Genomic DNA, 17,068 nt, shown 5'->3' with positions numbered 1-17,068 from the left:
TTGGCTTTCAGTTACAAAAGATAAATTGTTTATGAAACATTATTATAGTCTGAAGAACACCTGTCTTCCGCGCGAGCTTTGCTGCCACAATCTGAAACAAAGTAAGTCGGTGTTAGTTTATTGCTTTCCTAGATTCCATCAATCTTTCATGTGCGTAAGTTTGGACTTACTGAAAGTGACTGCAGTTACATTCCGTGTTACCTAGTATTCTCTTTATTTTTAGATTGTGGCAGAAATGTCAAAAGTAAAAAAACCTCGGACAGAGTTTAGTAGAGATCTTAACGTATGGTTGGAATGGTTCAATGATCTGAGTGATGAAGATGCTCACAGTGATAGCGCTGACTCAGAGACCTAGGACTGTGTTCATGAAAGCGGTCATGATTCAGGAACAGAACAAGAAGTGCCAGAGAATGATGAATATGTGTCACAGGAAGAAGTAACTCCAGAGGATGCATCTCTTTTAGGGAAAGATGGAATAACTAAACGGAGGCAAAATAAATATCCTACCATTGTTAGAAGCAGATGATGTAATATTATTACGCATTTGCCTGGACCAAAAAATCAAGCTCAGATAAAAAAGATAGAAATAGAAATTCTGAATTAGTTCTTGAATGAAAACATAATAAGCATTATCCTAACATGCACTAATAAATATATCCATCAGTGAAGTTCATGGTAACTTCTCTAGGGAAAGGGATGCTAAAGAAACAGATGCGATAGATATCAGAGCTTTCATTGGTTTGTTATATCTGTGTGGATCTTTGAGATATTCTAGGAAGAGTATATCGAAATTGTGGGACAACTCAAAGGGAAACGGACTTGAATCATGTTATTTATGCATAAGTGAAAACCGATTCAGGTTTCACTTGAGATGTCTTAGGATTGATAATATCCGTGATAGAGGTGTTCGCAGAGAGAGTGACAAGTTGGCTCCTATCAGAGAGGTACTTGTACTATTCACGAACAATTGCCAATTTTACTTCTTTTTCACCTAGTGAATATCGTACTGTTGACGAACAGCTTTTGGCATTTAGAGCAAACTGCCCATTCCATTCAGGCAATATATCCCTAGCAAACTAGCAAAGTATGGGTTAAAAGTGCTTGCTTTGGTTGATGTAAAAACAGCTTACACTTTGAATTTAGGACCTTACGTCGTTAAGCAACCAGAGCGACCATGTAATGCCAGTAATTCACCTGAAGATATTGTTCTTCGAATGGTCGAACTGTGTACGAATATTAGATTTATTATATTTAGACTGAATAAAAAATCATAAAATCAGTCATAAAGACCGTTCAAAGTATACAAATAGACCGCTTGCTTTGTGGATGACACCTGTCATCCGCGCGACTGACAATGTCACACGAGTTTTAGCGCCAGTAACGGAGGGTTAAAACATGAATCATTAGATATTGAAATGGTAAGAATTGCCCCATTCCAAACACAATGTCCTATTTCCACAGTCTAATATATATTACCAATTATATGAGAAAACTGTCACGAAGTTTTATACTGCCAAATTTGCGTCTGTTGGCGCAGGGTTTCCGTGGTGTAGTGGTTATCACATCCGCCTAACACGCGGAAGGTCCCCGGTTCGATCCCGGGCGGAAACATAATTTTTTTTTTTTTTTTTTTTTTCCTTCTGCGAAATTCACCATCTTATATCCAATTCTGTGATTTGCTGCGTTAACTTGAGAGTGATAATTGCGTCATATAATCAAAGATCGTAAAGACATATATTCATGTTTCAGGCAAAGTCTTCATTTTTTCTTCAGAGGTTTTGTATGTTTCAAATTAGTCTTTGTTTTTCCAAGGATTTTTGTTTGTTAGTTTTACTGAACTTGTGTTTGGGTAGTGTAAGTAGTATCACATTCCAAATTCTTGTGGTCATTTGCACATCGTAATGAACTTTAAAATTACGTTGCATTGAAAAGTAAAGAACATGTGCAGTTCTAATATGTGGGGAGCTGTCATTTAGAATAAATTCTAAATTTTAGTTAGTGAACATCGTTACAGCGATCTTGTCCCTTGTCTTGACCGGAAAACAGTTGTGTATTGTTTATGAACAGATACGGTGGAATGTCGCATGGACAATTGACATCAAGCTGTTAAGACAAATATATAAATATATTAGCGCATGTCGCTCACTTTATCGTCGCTGAATATCGCGTCCAAATTCACGGGAGTGACTTTTACTCTGCAATGAGTATGCTGGCTGCTGTTGCCATCTACCGACGAGTTCGTGAGTTACGTAGTCGTTGTAAACACAAGGGATGTAATCTCAGTCGGCAGTTCACAAACTGCTGTGCACCAGTGTGTGTGAGCAGTTTGAAATCGTGTACAAATAACATAATCAGATTACACTTTAGCATTATCTAAGAGCGCTTGTTTTATTCATATCGGTCATTGATTTTGTTCGTCGATGGCCAGTGGTCATATCTGAAGCTATCACTCTCTTTTAGAGGAGAACGCAAACATTAATCATACCACATGAGCGGCAGCTCTGCTGTTAGGACTTAATAAGTGGTCTCGTGCATTTAGTAGGAAGTGACAACTTTAAAAATTACTGTAGTAGACAATGTGCTCGACTGATAGTGCGTCTCTCATAAGTTGTCAGTCTAATAATTCGGCGGAATTGTGGTATGCCTATAAGGACATGGTTTCTGATTTAATTCCGAGTTCACTTTTGCTTGCCATATCTTCAGGCATTTCAGGATTTGAGTATCATCCATGGGTTTTCTCACTGATCGGATCAACATTTATTGGACTTAGTGGAATATTTCCTCTTCTTGTGATCCCCATCGAAGAAGGAGCCAACATAAAATCAGAAGGTACGTCAACTGCAAATTTGTCATTTGATTTGCGTGTCTGGAAAATTATAGCATATATATTTTGTTAAATTCTGATTTGTTTTGTTGTTTTCTTATGGTTGTATATCCCCTATCATTGTTGTTTACGTTCTGTTGTTTACATGTATTTAATTCTCCCAGATTAATTGTATAGTAACGATTAGCATTTACCTGCCTGTATTTTCTTTTTTCTCCAGTTAATTCTATTTCTCGTGGGAAGTTTTTAATTGCTTTTTTGTGAGCCTACAGTTATTTGCATTTAAGACGACGCAGTGAAAGAAAAACTAAGTAACTACTTGTTTTGTAAATAAAACTGCCTTTTCCTGCAGCAGAAAAACAGATTTATTTACAAAACAAGAATTTATATACTTGCTGCGGAGGATGACCACACAAACAAACTAGCTACATAACTCATTGGCTGTGATGCACGATTATCTTTTTATTATCCGTTACATCATACTGTTGTGCAGAATTGCATGTATTTCTCCATCATTGTTAATTGTGAGTAGTAGCAGCTAAAAATGCACAGCCCACTGCATCCTAGTTCTCCTTTTGTTGACATTTTTTTGACACCAGCATAAATTTTCATTAGATGAATATTTTATGTGCTGTATTCCAAGTTTCTCTGTGGTATATCCCACAGCTACAGGGTGCTTCCTTTTGATCTGTTTAGTGTGTTGTGTTCTTAGACCAGAGTTTGCTACTATTATAGCCCTCAGGTTGTAGATTTACTTTAGTTGAGTAGCCTATAATGTTTTCCCTTTTTCCCTGTGCAAGACTGGATATATTAAAACCTGTGCAAGACTGTATACCAATGTTAATATAATGGATAATGTATGATCCATGGTCCAAACAGGAGATGATGTCCAATTTAGTAATTTAAGCCAGGTGCAAAGTGGGATTTTGATTTCACGTGCAGCAGTTTCATTAACATAGTTCAGTAAATTTTGTCAAAAGCAAATAACTTACACCTGTCTTGGGGGCCACAGAGAAATGAATGAACATTACAAAATATTTCATCACTTGAATAACAACTGCATAACAATTCTCATTTCATAAGAGTACTTAAGCTTTGCCACACAGTTTTGAAAAATATGCCAAAAGTTGCAACAACTGTGTTCTGCTGCCTGTCTGCTGACTTTTCACATTTTAAGGATAATGTAGTTTCCTTTAGATTTATTTTAACAACAATGCATAGTTTTCAATGTATTCTCAAGAAAGTGGAAAACCGTTTTTCATTTTTGGTTTGTTACAGTTGACACTCAAAATACTAAGACATTAAGAATGTGGAATGTTTGAATAAGAGTAAATTACGAGATAAATTAACTATATTTTTTGATGGTATATTTAAATAAGAGTAAATTATAAGACAGAACACACACACTGTGTGTGTGTGTGTGTGTGTGTGTGTGTGTGTGTGTGTGTTTGTTTCATCTTTTCAAACTAATCATTTGTAACTTGTGTAGTCCAAATAACACTGTGGAAGTGAACAGTGTTCTTAGTGATTTTGTGTTCTTTGTTTTATTATTTGCCTAAGTTGACAAGTGTGAGGTTATAGTAACCTGTAAAGTGTCAGCTTATTTTATTTTCTCAAGGAACTTATATTTAGTGAATAGCTTTCTTCCTTATGTCAATGTGCCTGCTTGTCAAGGTCAGCAGCATATATAATATCGAGGCAATGGCCTTGAGCTGCTGTGTGGCAGCAGCTGTTGAGTGGACCATTGCAGAATATTGTTTCATTGTTGCAGTTATAATAGGTGTAAAGTATTTTAAACATAGCTGCGCTACAGCAACGGTTCCACGTAATCAGATTAAGAGCAGCCGACCAGTTGCAAAGGATAAAGTAATCTTTACCTAGGTTTCAATAGATATAAATCTATCTTCTTCAGAAGACGGCAGTATTATAATAACATGAAGTGATATGTCCGCATCGTTTTGACAACCATCTGCATACTAATGAAACTATGCAGATGTTTGTCAAAACGATAAGGACATATCACTTCATGTTATTATAATACTGCCGTCTTCTGAAGAAGATAGATTTATATCTATTGAAACCTAGGTAAAGATTACTTTATCCTTTGCAACTGGTCGGCTGCTCTTAATCTGATAGGTGTAAAGGGTATTTTTGTGTTGTAGTAAAAAGAAAAAAAAAAGTCTTGGTTCAACATTTGTGAAGTGGGTCTAATACTGTTGATGCACACGACATTGGTTTTTCCATTGTACATGTATGTACTCAGAGTGCACATCTTTTGTGCTTTGACAAAGATTTGAATGGTTTCCATTTTTTTTTTTTTTTTTTTTTTTATTATTCTGCATGTTAAGACCACATGATTATAGAGTTTTTATAATGACAGTAACTTAATGCAGGTGATGTTATGAAATTTGATAACACTTGTTAGGCAAATAAGATATGAAGAACTTTAAAAAAATTTGCATGAGAACTTCTATTCATTAGACTTTCCCCATGATTGAAATTTCATCAGCGACCCTAAGGCTTGTAACACATTAACTGACAGAGAAATGTCCTTATTTTGTAGCAGAAGCACATAGGCATGGTGAGATATAGCCCTAAATGCAAATCTTTAGACAGAATATGCCTTAAATATGTAGTTAGACAGAATACCAGGTTGCACCATTAAGGAAGAGTATTGGAAATAACAGATCTCACAGTCCGCTAAAACCTCATCTGTGACGGTATCAGTATAACTAGCTGCCATTGTTTCCACAGAGGTTTTCGACTTACTGTGTGGAGAAGGATGCAAAGTTGTAAAGACCATAGAGCTCGGTTCAAGAGGAGCAGGACTCCAAACCCAACTGGGCATCTTGACTTAGGTTTTTCATGGTTTACCTCAGAATTCAATGCCAATGCTGGGATGGTTCCTAAAAAAGGACATGACTGATTTTCTTCCTTGTTCTGTTATTACATCGTCGTTGATGGAGTGATGAGTACTAATTTCTTTTCTATTTATTGCAGTCTTCACAGCAGCAAAGCATAACTCAGTGGGTACCATATCTTCTTAGACTTTTTTAAAATGTTTTACCACTTCATAGGAAACTTTCTAATGCTACCATTTGCACCATTGACTGTACTATTTAATAAAGCTCCCACAATTAAAATTTCAACCCTATGTTATTTCTGAGTAGTTAAAGCTGCAGTCGGTATATAAGCCAAGTCGGTATATAAGCCAAGTTAGACATACCACTGACAACACAGTAACAATTAACAGTGAAACATTAGTATTTGATTGCCCACACTCTCCCAAGTAACGTGAAAGATACCTAAGCTGTGTATGGGCACTTATAACCTTATCGTTTAGCAACCCACTCCATAAACTCACATATCTAAGTTGTGACACAGTTATTCTCATTTAATTGATTGTTACAAAACAACTATTTTGTTAATATGTACGGTCTTATGTCATGCTTAGCATATTCAGTTAAGGAAACAAAGCATTTGATTTGATTCTTAGGTTGAAAAATTTATGTTGCTTAACAAAGTGTTCTCATAATTTCCATGTTATTGATAAAACAGAATATCTCTGAACAAAAGAGAATAACACTAGGAGTCGTACCCCAGTGTTTGTAAACATTGGATTAGTATTATTTTTGTTGTTGTGGTCCTCAGTTGAAAAACTGGTTTGTCCTGTACAAGACTCTTCATCTCCGAATAACTACTGCAGCCTAAATCCTTATGACTCTGCTTACTTTTCATCTTCTGGTGTGCCTCTTCAATATTTGCCACCACACTTCCCTCCATTACTAAATTGGTGATGTCTCAGAATATGTCCTATCAGCAGATCCCTTCTTCTAGTCAGATTATGCCACAAATTTCTTTTCTCTACAATTTTGTTCAGTACCTCCTTATTAGTTACAGGATCTACCTATTGGATTAGTATTCTGAAACCATAAACCTTTGTCAACAGAACCAACTTTGTGAGCTATGTCAATTATTTATTGCAAGAGGCAGTTGCGTGATTTTGACGTAAATGTCAGTATATAAACATAAATAATTACAGAATCAATCTGTCCAGAATGAAATCTTTATTTATTTATTCATTCATTGTGGTAACTGGTTTTTGTGTTAGTGACCATCTTCAGACCAGTATCATCCTGATGACAAATTGTCTAAGCGACCATCTTTTGTCACAAAAATTTACTAGATAGTCTAAATAAATAAGTAATTGTGGGAATCTGCAGGGACTGTTTCTTTCATGGAGCACACTGATAGGTCTTTATCACAAAGATTATTTTTTATTTCATAGCTGGTTTGGCTGTTTATGAGCTGTCTTCAAATCTCAAGCTTATTGGTGGACAGAAACAGTTGTAATATTAAATCAATCACTGTGATAAAGAAAATTTCATGGGAATTTATAAGTCTGCAGTAAATACTGTCGACTAACCAGCTTTATTGTGCCAGTCACCCTCCATGCTGTTTCAGTTTAGAGATCAACGACCACTATATCTAATCTGTTATATTGCTTCCAACTGGTAGTTGTGGAGCTTTGTTACCAGGGTGAAAGAACACTCTTCTGATGCTTTTTTGGGGGAAGGGAAGTTCGATTTTGACAAAAAAAGTAAATGACTGTATCAGGAGAGTCATAGACACCACAAAAAGTCCACTGTGTTTGCTAGATGATTTTATTTCCTTAGCTAAATGGGTATCAAATTCAACCATTTTAGGGAAACGATAGATTGCTACTCACCTCAAAGATGACATGTTCAGTTCCAGACAGGCAGAATGAAAAGATGGTTATACATTTAACTTAAGGGCAATACGCGTGCATTCTCTCTCTCTCTCTCTCTCTCTCTCTCTCTCTCTCTCTCTCTCTCTCTCACACACACACACACACACACACACACACACACACACACACACACACACACACACACACACACCTACCTCTTCGTCATCTCCGGCTGCTCGGAGCGAAGTTGCCGAAGATGACAGCCACGTGTGTGTGAGGTTTGCTTGCTTGTGAGAATGTGTGTGTTTTCTTTTCTGAAGAGAGGTTTGGCCAAAAGTAAATGGTTTTTGTTGTGCCTGTCTGCAACTGAAAATACCATCTTTACTGTGAGTAGCAGTATAGCCTTTTCCTAATATTGTTGATATTTCAATTTCTAGTTTCCATTGTTGGATTTCAGATTCATTTGGTTTATGTTATGTCAGCAGAATAGTATTGTAAGATTGTAGGCACAATTGCAATGTTTCTCATAAGGGGTGCAGGTTGCCACCTTCATACTAAACGACAGGGCTGTATTACAATGTATGACAAAGTACTACCACTCTCCATAATTATATGACTATGATGATGTTGTCTTCAGATTGTAGACCGGTTAGATCCAGCTCTCCATGCTAGTCTGCCCTGCACAGGCCTCTTAATCTCTGCATAACTACAGCAACATCGATTTGAACCTGCTTACTGTATTCATGCATTGGTCTCCCTCTACAATTGTTAACCACCTTCTGTTTTCACTTCAATGCAAGGCTACACACCAGGCAGATACCTCCTTCAGAAAAAAAACCTCCAACACTTAAATTGATATTTGATTTTAACAAACTCCTCGGTTTCAGAAATGCTTTTATTGCTATTGCCAATATGCATTTTATATCCTCTCCACCATCATCTGTTATTTTACTGCCCAAATAGCAAACCTTACCGATACTTTTGGCAAAACACTATCCATTCCAGTCAATAGCCCTTCCAAACACTTTACTGCCTCTGACAATATTTCAACATCAGCAGCAAACCTCTAAGTTTTTATTCCGTCTCTTTGAATTTTAGTTTGCTTTCCTGTACAGCTTGCTCAATGTACAGATTGAATAACTTTCATCTGTTTACTCTACAAGTTGTAAATAATTTTTCTCTTCATGTATTTGACCCCTGCTACCTTCAGTCCAGTCAACATTGTCAAAAGCTTTATCTAAATCTAAAAGTGCTATAAAGTTATGTTTGCTTTCCTTAAACCTATCTTCTATGATAAATTGTAGAGTCAGTATGATCTTGCATGTTTCTGCATTTCCCTGGAACCCAAATTGATCTTTCTCAAGGTCATCTTCTATTACTTTCTCAGTTCTTCAGTAAATAATACATCTCAGTATGTTTCAGCCATGACTGATTACTGATAATTTGCTAATATTCACTCTATCAACATCCATCTTTTTTGGAATTGGAATTATTATATTCTTCCAAAAATCTGAGAATGTTTTGCCTGTCTCATATATGTTACATACCATGGACCTTGCTTTTATGTAGGCATTTCAGTGCTATGTCAAATTACTCCTGCATATTGTATCTATCATCTCTCTTCGCCTACTTCCTCGTCTCTTTCCATATCATTGTCATCTAGTTGGTTTTTACCTGCATAGCCCTTCTAGATATATTCTTTCCATCTTTCAGCTGTCCATTTTTCACCTCATACTGCCTTGCATCTAAGCTCTTGATATCCACGCATCTGCTTCTCCTTTCTCCATAAAGCCTCGTTAATTTTCGTATAGGGGGCATACATTTTCCCCTAGTTATGCATGCTTCTACAGCCTTGCATTTGTCCTCTAGCCGTCCCTACTTAGTCATTTTGCATTTTCCGTCAATGTCATGTTTAGACCTTTGTATTCCCAATTTCTTGCTTCATTTGCTGCTTTTTTTGTATTTTCTGGTTTCATCAGTTAAATTCAGTATATCAGGTGTTATCCAGGGATTTCTACAAGGCCATGTCTTTTTACCTATATAATTGTCTGCTACCTTCTCAGAGCTACCCATTTGTTTTCTATTGTTTTACTTTCCCAGTTTTCTGTCTTGACATTGTCAGGTGCTCTCTCTGAATGTCTCTACAACCTCTAGTTTGTTTAATTTATGCAGGCTCCATCTCTTAAGTTTCCTACCTTTTTACAATGTCTTGTGTGTGTGTGTGTGTGTGTGTGTGTGTGTGTGTCACTGAAACAGCAAGCCGCATGAGTATTAGCACTGTGAGATTTATAACCTCCTAGCTCCAGTTGATGTGGGTTTATGGGCAAAAAAAAATTCCCAGCTGCTCGTATATAGGTTGCCCTGTGTGAGAGGTGTGTTGCTTGGGAGTAATAATGGTCTGTCTTATTGATCTGCTTTGAAGTGCAGCTTAGGTGCCAAGTGGTTTTGAGCCCCTGACATGTAGGCTGCTCTACACGGTGGATGTGTTGTGTTGGAGTAGTATTGGCCTGCTTAATCCTCTTGTTTTCATGGCGTCCTATGTTTCAGGGACAAAAAGAAAAACTGTTTTCAAGCCCCTGATGTGTAGGTTGCCAGACATGATAGGCATTTTGTTTGAGGAGTATTGACCTGCAGTGTTATTGACCTCTTTTGCAATTACTACATATGTTGATGTGCACAGCTGTGGGGAGATTGTTACAGATAGAGGAGTGGATGTACAGAGGGGGCTGCAGACTGAGCTGAATAGAGAGAGAGAGAGAGAGAGAGAGAGAGAGAGAGAGAGAGAGAGAGTAGATAGGAGGGGGCAGAGAGAGAGAGGGGGGCAGGAGAGGATGGATGGACAGAGAGGAGCAGGGGCGAGTAGGGGGTAGGCAGAGAGAGTGTGGAAGAGGAGATGGGCAGAGAGAAGACGAGGAGGAGATGGTGAGAGAGAGAGAGGAAGGAGGAGATGGACAGAGAGGAGTGAGAAGCAGCAACAGGTTGAAGGAGTAGTGGGAAAGTGTACTGGTGGAATAGGAAGAGGAGGGAGGAGAAGATGAACACACAGAGAGAGGGGGATGATGATGTGGATAGGCAGAGGAGGAAGAAGGTATGGTCGAAGAAAGGGGTAAGGAGAAAATAGACAAAAAGAGGGGGGGGGGGAAGATATGCAGAGAGAGAAAAAGTGTGTGGACGAGAGACAGGTAGGTAGATGTGAAATAATGTGGTGGACAGAGAAACGGAAGGAGGAAGAGGTGGACAGAAAGAGGGTGGAGATGGTGTATGCTATACACATTTCAAACACACATGCGAGTAATAGCACGTAGAAAAGGCTGGTAACCAAAAAATTATGAGTAGAGTCCACATCTGCTCCTGGAGATGTCTTACAGTTTAAAATCTGATTTCAAAATCTGTCTTACCACTATACAATCGATCTGAAACCTTCCAGTGCCCCCAGCTCTTTTCCACATGTATATAATCTTCTTTCATGATTCTTAAACCAAGTGTTAATGGGTATAAAATTATGATCTGTGCAAATTTCTACCAGGCTGTTGCATCCGTCATTCTTTCCCAAAACCCATGTTCTCCTACTATTTGCCCTTTTTTTGCCTTTTCCTACTACATATTTTCCAGTCGCCAATCACAGTTAAATTTTCAGCTCAGTTAACTGTCTATATAATTTTGTTTACGTCATCATATATTTTTTCAGTCCCTTCATCTGTGCAACTAGTCAGCATATAAACTTCTACTACTATGGCAGGTGTTGGCTTTGTACCTACAATAACACTTTCACTATGTTGTTCGTATCAACTTACCTGCAGTCATATTTTCTGATTATTCGTTAGGCGTACTCCTACGTTATTCCTGTTCGATTCTGAGTTGAGAACCCTGTACTCTCCTGACCACAACTCCTGTACCTGCAGTTCAGTAATTCCCAATGTATCTAACTTTCATACCTGATTAAGGGATCTAACATTCCACATTCCATTCTAAATAATGCCAGTTTTGTTTAGTTGATGAAAATTAATGTGCAGGTATGAATTAGCAACTTCTCTAGAGGGAAGTAAATGAACTTGACGTGTTGCACGACGGTCCCCCTTCAGTAGTTGTAACTTCACAAGTTATCTCTAGATGTGATACTCTCAACGGTTGTGGTAGTACATCCCCCATTATGTCATAGTATTCATTGAAATTGCAAGGCACGAAATCGAAGTATGAAACATCCATTGAGGAGAAGTGCTACTTCAATCTTTGGTTAAACATCTTGACTTTGTCTTTCTCATATAAGAAAAAAAAATTTACTTGGACTTCTTGTGCCTGTTAACTTCTGCACATAAATCAAATGTCGCGTCACCAGTCATAATTATTCATTCCAGCTAAAACCTCATCATGTGTGGTAATATCCACAAAATGTTTGATAAACGTGTTTTACTTTGTGGGATAATTAAATTGCTGTTTATGCCTTTGCAGTTGTTCCATAGAATCGTCTTTAATGTTGACAACAGCAACTCTTGGCTGGCTATGTGCACTGATTTCTGCAGGCACCATAGGAAACTCTCATGTATTTGATCGTCTGTACGCCTATCGGCGCACAGTTTATCTAGATGACAGCTGTAATCTCTGCGTCGAAAGTTTTGTACCTATTGGGTGAACTACGTAGGAGGATCATAACGCCTAAACTGCTGACTAAAACTTCCACCAAACCACAATAGTATCTTCTGTGCCCTGAGTCCTTTGATCAGTTGGTAGAGTACGCCATTCTCTCGAACATCAACACCAAGCGAGTTGGTGCAGTGGTTAAGACACTGAGCTCATACTCGTGGAAGATAGCAACTCAGATCCCCGTCCAGTGAACCACTTTTGGGTTTTCGCGGGCAAATTCCGGAGCTTGTGCACTGTTTCGTCGACAGCATAATGACACTTGGAACAAACGATTCTTCCTGCTATTCCGTCGATAACTAACATTTTTGATACTATGGCTGTGTACGAAATACAACTCTATTCTTTTAAAGACAAAAACAGCAATCTCCCACTGTTAATAATGCTATTTATTTACACAAACAGCACCGTTACCGGTTTCGAACCATCAAATTCACCTTCAGCGTGTTGCTCTATTACATTTGTTGTTGTCTACGTCGGTTGTTGGGGAATAAAACGCCAACAGCTAATGTCAACAACACAAACATAATGCAGACGTTAACGACACACTGATGATAAGCCTGTCGGTTCAAAACCAGTAACGCCGCTATTTTGGCACATAAATAGCAGTATTTAAATAGATACAGCTGAGATACAACGTTTTATTTGTGATAATAAAGTACAGAAATATAGCATTAGGTTTTTAACTTGTAGAACCGTAGGGAAAAAAAAAGAAAAAAAGCACTTCTCGTATCTTTCAAAGTTTGGATCTTCAGGCGAAAGCACAGCTTGTTCAGAAACAGGCTGAAAAGCTTATAAGGATGTTGCAGGGGAGATTGTGCTGAGAAATAAATGCTCAGAAAAGATTCAATACGTTGCTCCCTTTCCGAGAAAATTAGCTTTTAAGTTAGCCAAGCAGTCCGTTGCGTCCGATACAAAAATTGGGCATGGGATGGTAGTAAAGCCCGAACCCTGGCGATAGGCTGAGCTGTCTAGTGCGCCATCATCTATGCTATGAGAACAGCTGATACTAATTAACAGTATATCTGGCGGACCGCTTGAATATGGGCGGCAGCTATCTGATTGGATGACTTAAAGGGTAATTGACTCGGAAACGGCGCAGCGTATCGAACTTTTTTTCTCAACAATTATTTCTCAGAAGAACCAAACGGCAACACTCTTTTCAGGCTGTACCACCCTGTGTATACGAGACCACCGTTTAGGAATGGGAAGTTGCCTTGCTAATACGCTAGCTAATGTTTTTCTTCGCCATATCGAGAATCATTCAGAGCCGTTAACGAAGTAAAAGGAAGGAAAATGATAATACTTATCTTTTCAATTAGAAACATCAATTGGAAGTGGTACGTCGTCTCGTACAGTATGGCGTTGACAAAGAATAGGAAATAGTTTTCGAAGTTGTTAAAACGTTCGTAGCAGCGATATTTCGTACAATTATTTTACCTAGAAGACTCCTAAATGACCACGCCGCTCACAGATTTTTCTCATTTCACCCTCTTCTTTCCGTTTTTCACTTCTTTTTCCTTAGCGTCGTAGATGTTCATAGAAAACACTCTCAACGGATTCGTGAGCAGTAGCACATAACACATAATCTACAGTGCTTCTGTTATGTAGTTCGCTTTAAAAATGAGTACTGCTTCGGAAACACAGGAAGAAAGGCACTTGATGACAAAAAAATGGCTCTGAGCACTATGGGACTCAACTGCTGAGGTCATTAGTCCCCTAGAACTTAGAACTAGTTAAACCTAACTAACCTAAGGACATCACAAACATCCATGCCCGAGGCAGGATTCGAACCTGCGACCGTAGCGGTCTTGCGGTTCCAGACTGCAGTGCCTTTAACCGCACGGCCACTTCGGCCGGCACTTGATGACGCATGGGAGGCCTATCCTGTGTGTAATTGTGTTGTATAGATGACGGTGTGCATCTGTATTGATTTGGGTATGTTATGGGTTATTACGAAAGCGAAAGCAAAGAGACGGTGAAACTGTTGTCGGTACTCAGTTATCTCTTCTGGAATAGCTCTAAGGCAGATAACGAACTCTAAATTCCCCGACTCAGGTGTTTCCATTTGCGGTGTCGACGCCCTCACATTGTGAGACTATGATGTGCAGCTTAATGCTCCCATATAACCTCTTTCAATAGCGAGTTATAGCGATCACGACTGGGAAGGCGGGTAGAAATATTTCAGACAACTACGATTATATAATTAGATGAGCATATTGAACTATCTCTAGCATTGTAAATAAATATTCGGTAGATGGGTAATATGTTGTTCAAGTACAGATCTAAATTCAGCGAGAGTTCGATGTTCGCTGCGTGTTCTATACAGCAGTGCTCAGAAGCCACTGATGTGCTTTAACTTGAAGAGTAAGACATATCTGGGTGGTACATGTCTGGCACGAGTTAGACGTAAGAGGTTTTTATCTAAAACTTGTACAGTCAGTTTCATTGAAAACTATATCTACTTTTCTAAAAGCAAAATTATGAACTATTGTCCTGTTGAACAAAAGAAAACATTCACACCAGTAATCTCGGTCCCCTGAGTTTTTACGTTCCGTGCATCGAAGCCATCTAACCGAGGTACGATATGTCTGAAGTCAACAACTCGTGCCGAAGGCTACGCTCCAGTTTTGAGATCAGCAATGATAAGACGTCGATATAATTGTTACGCAACATGTTCAGTGGCTGTTTTTATTTATCGCGCAATTACCTTATCTGTCTGGCTACTGCAATACTGTGATTTGTCCTGAGGTATTGCCTGGCAAATATCGGCATTACCTTTCGCAGACTGAGTCAGCTACATTATTTTTTTTCTTTTGATTTGGTACCGCAGTTGCTGCCGACAGATATCGCATGAAGCGTCAGTCTGTGGACTGCTGTCAAAACGGGGTAGTATGAATATGACGTAACTTCAGTTTTGCAGTTACCAGAACGTTGATGGGGTTAGATTTCAGTACGCACCAACACCTTCTTCTGCGCGTGTGCTCATTAAAATACATATTTTAGCTCTCCTACGCTTTTGTTCAGTATTTCACAATGCCAAATATGTGTCTGTACCAAAAAATGTATCTTTGCTGCTTCTCGTTGATAAATTTCTGATAGCCTCATAACAAAACATGTAAATTAATTTCGTTCGTTACTTTCTTATTAATTTTTTTAGCAATCCATCATATTTCGAGACTCTTATCTAGTTTCTAATTTTTAATCGCTTTATCTATATCGTGGCCGTGGTGAACGCTTTCCGCATAAGATTTGTTTGGAGCTGTTATAAAATCAATAGTAATCTCTGGGTTCATTAACACGTTGCAAAAATATGCTGTAAAGATAAACAATCGTGTAAAATTTCGGTGTTTCACAGATTAAAAACTTTGAAGCGAGTTGTAGAAGTATGGATTGTTCTTAAACATAGAGAGAAAAAATAAACTTTTGTGTTTCAACATCCTTGATATGGCCTTCCTTATTTCGCATATAAAGCCCTTATCGTAAGGTCTGAAGGAGGCAGGAGAACGGCAGGAAATTACCTTCGAATTTAGAGTTTCGCTCAGTGGCATTTCAGAACAGGAACGTTGTGCAACTGCGGAGACTGTGGGAAGGCTTTGAGAGGAATCGTGGCTCAGATACTACACTCATGCTCATAAATGAAGGATAATTGCAGAATGTGGTAGCACTTGCACATAGGGTACACACACGACACAGATCGGTAAGTCCACGGTATTGGTGATAAGTTGTGAAAACCGTCCCGAAACATATGTGCTACAAAACGCCACTGTTTCCAGAACATGTACCCCGACATCAATATGGGATATGATCACCATGCACACGTACACAGGCCGCACAACGGGTTGGCATACTCCGGATCAGGTGGTAGAGCAGCTGCTGGGGCACAGCCTCCCATTCGTGCACCAGTGCCTGTCGGAGCTCCTGAAGTGAAGTGTCCTAGGGGTTTGAAGACGTGCAGCGATACGTCGACAGAGAACATCCCAGACGTGCTCGATGGGATTTAGGTCTGGAGAACAGGCAGGCCACTCCATTCGCCTGATGTCTTCTGTTTCAAGGTACTCCTCCACGATGGCAGCTCGGTGGGGCCGTGCGTTATCATCCATCAGGAGGAAGGTGGGACCCACTGCACCCCTGAAAAGGCGGACATACTGGTGCAAAATGACGTCCTGATACACCTGACCTGTTACAGTTCCTTTGTCAAATACAGGCAGGGGTGTACGTACACCAATCATAATCCCACCCCACACCATCAAACCACGACCTCCATACAGGTCCCTTTGAAGGACATTAAGGGGTTGATATCTGGTTCCTGGTTCACGCCAGGTGAAAACCTGGCGAGAACCACTATTCAGACTATACCTGGACTCGTCCATGAACATAACCTGGGACCATTGTTCTAATGACCATGTACTGTGTTCTTGACACCAGGCTTTACGGGCTCTCGTGTGACCAGGGGTCAGTGGAACGCACCTTGCAGGTCTCCGGGCAAATAAATCATTTCTGTTCAGTCATCTGTAGACTGTGTGCAAATAACTGTTCCAGTGGCTGTGGTAAGGTCCCGAGCAAGGCTACCTGCAGTACTCCATGGCCGCCTGCGGGCACTGATGGTGAGATATGGGTTCTTTTGTTGTTGTACACTGTGGTCGTCCCGTACTGTAACGCGTGGACATGTTTCGTGTCTGCTGGAATCATTGCCATAATCTTGAGTACACACTTTGTGGCACACGGAGGAACCATGCTACGACCTGCTGTGTTTGACCAGCCTCCAGTCGCCCTAGTATTTCACCCCTCATAACGTCATCAATACGTGTTCTTTGAGCCATTTTCAACACAGTCACCGTTAGCACGTCTGAAAACGTCTACACACTTATTCGCTGCACCGTACTCTGACATGC

General features: G+C 39.3%; 1 protein-coding gene and 1 non-coding gene across 2 annotated transcripts in view; both read left to right on the top strand.

The window, feature by feature from the left end:
- The first annotated feature begins 1,538 nt into the window (after window positions 1-1,538).
- Window positions 1,539-1,611, top strand: Trnav-aac (transfer RNA valine (anticodon AAC)). The gene has a single exon. It is a non-coding gene; the product is annotated as a tRNA-Val (tRNA).
- Window positions 1,612-2,258: 647 nt separating this feature from the next.
- Window positions 2,259-17,068, top strand: part of LOC126475388 (zinc transporter ZIP13 homolog) — a 198,155-nt gene continuing 183,345 nt past the window's right edge. Inside the window, exon 1 of the mRNA XM_050103214.1 lies at window positions 2,259-2,829. Coding sequence (XP_049959171.1) covers window positions 2,577-2,829 — 253 coding nt within the window. The 5' untranslated portion in view covers window positions 2,259-2,576. The remainder of the gene's footprint in view (window positions 2,830-17,068) is intronic.

Source organism: Schistocerca serialis, chromosome 4 (genome assembly GCF_023864345.2).
Source record: "Schistocerca serialis cubense isolate TAMUIC-IGC-003099 chromosome 4, iqSchSeri2.2, whole genome shotgun sequence".
Lineage (NCBI taxonomy): Eukaryota > Metazoa > Arthropoda > Insecta > Orthoptera > Acrididae > Schistocerca > Schistocerca serialis.
This window is presented reverse-complemented; position numbering and strand designations above follow the sequence as displayed.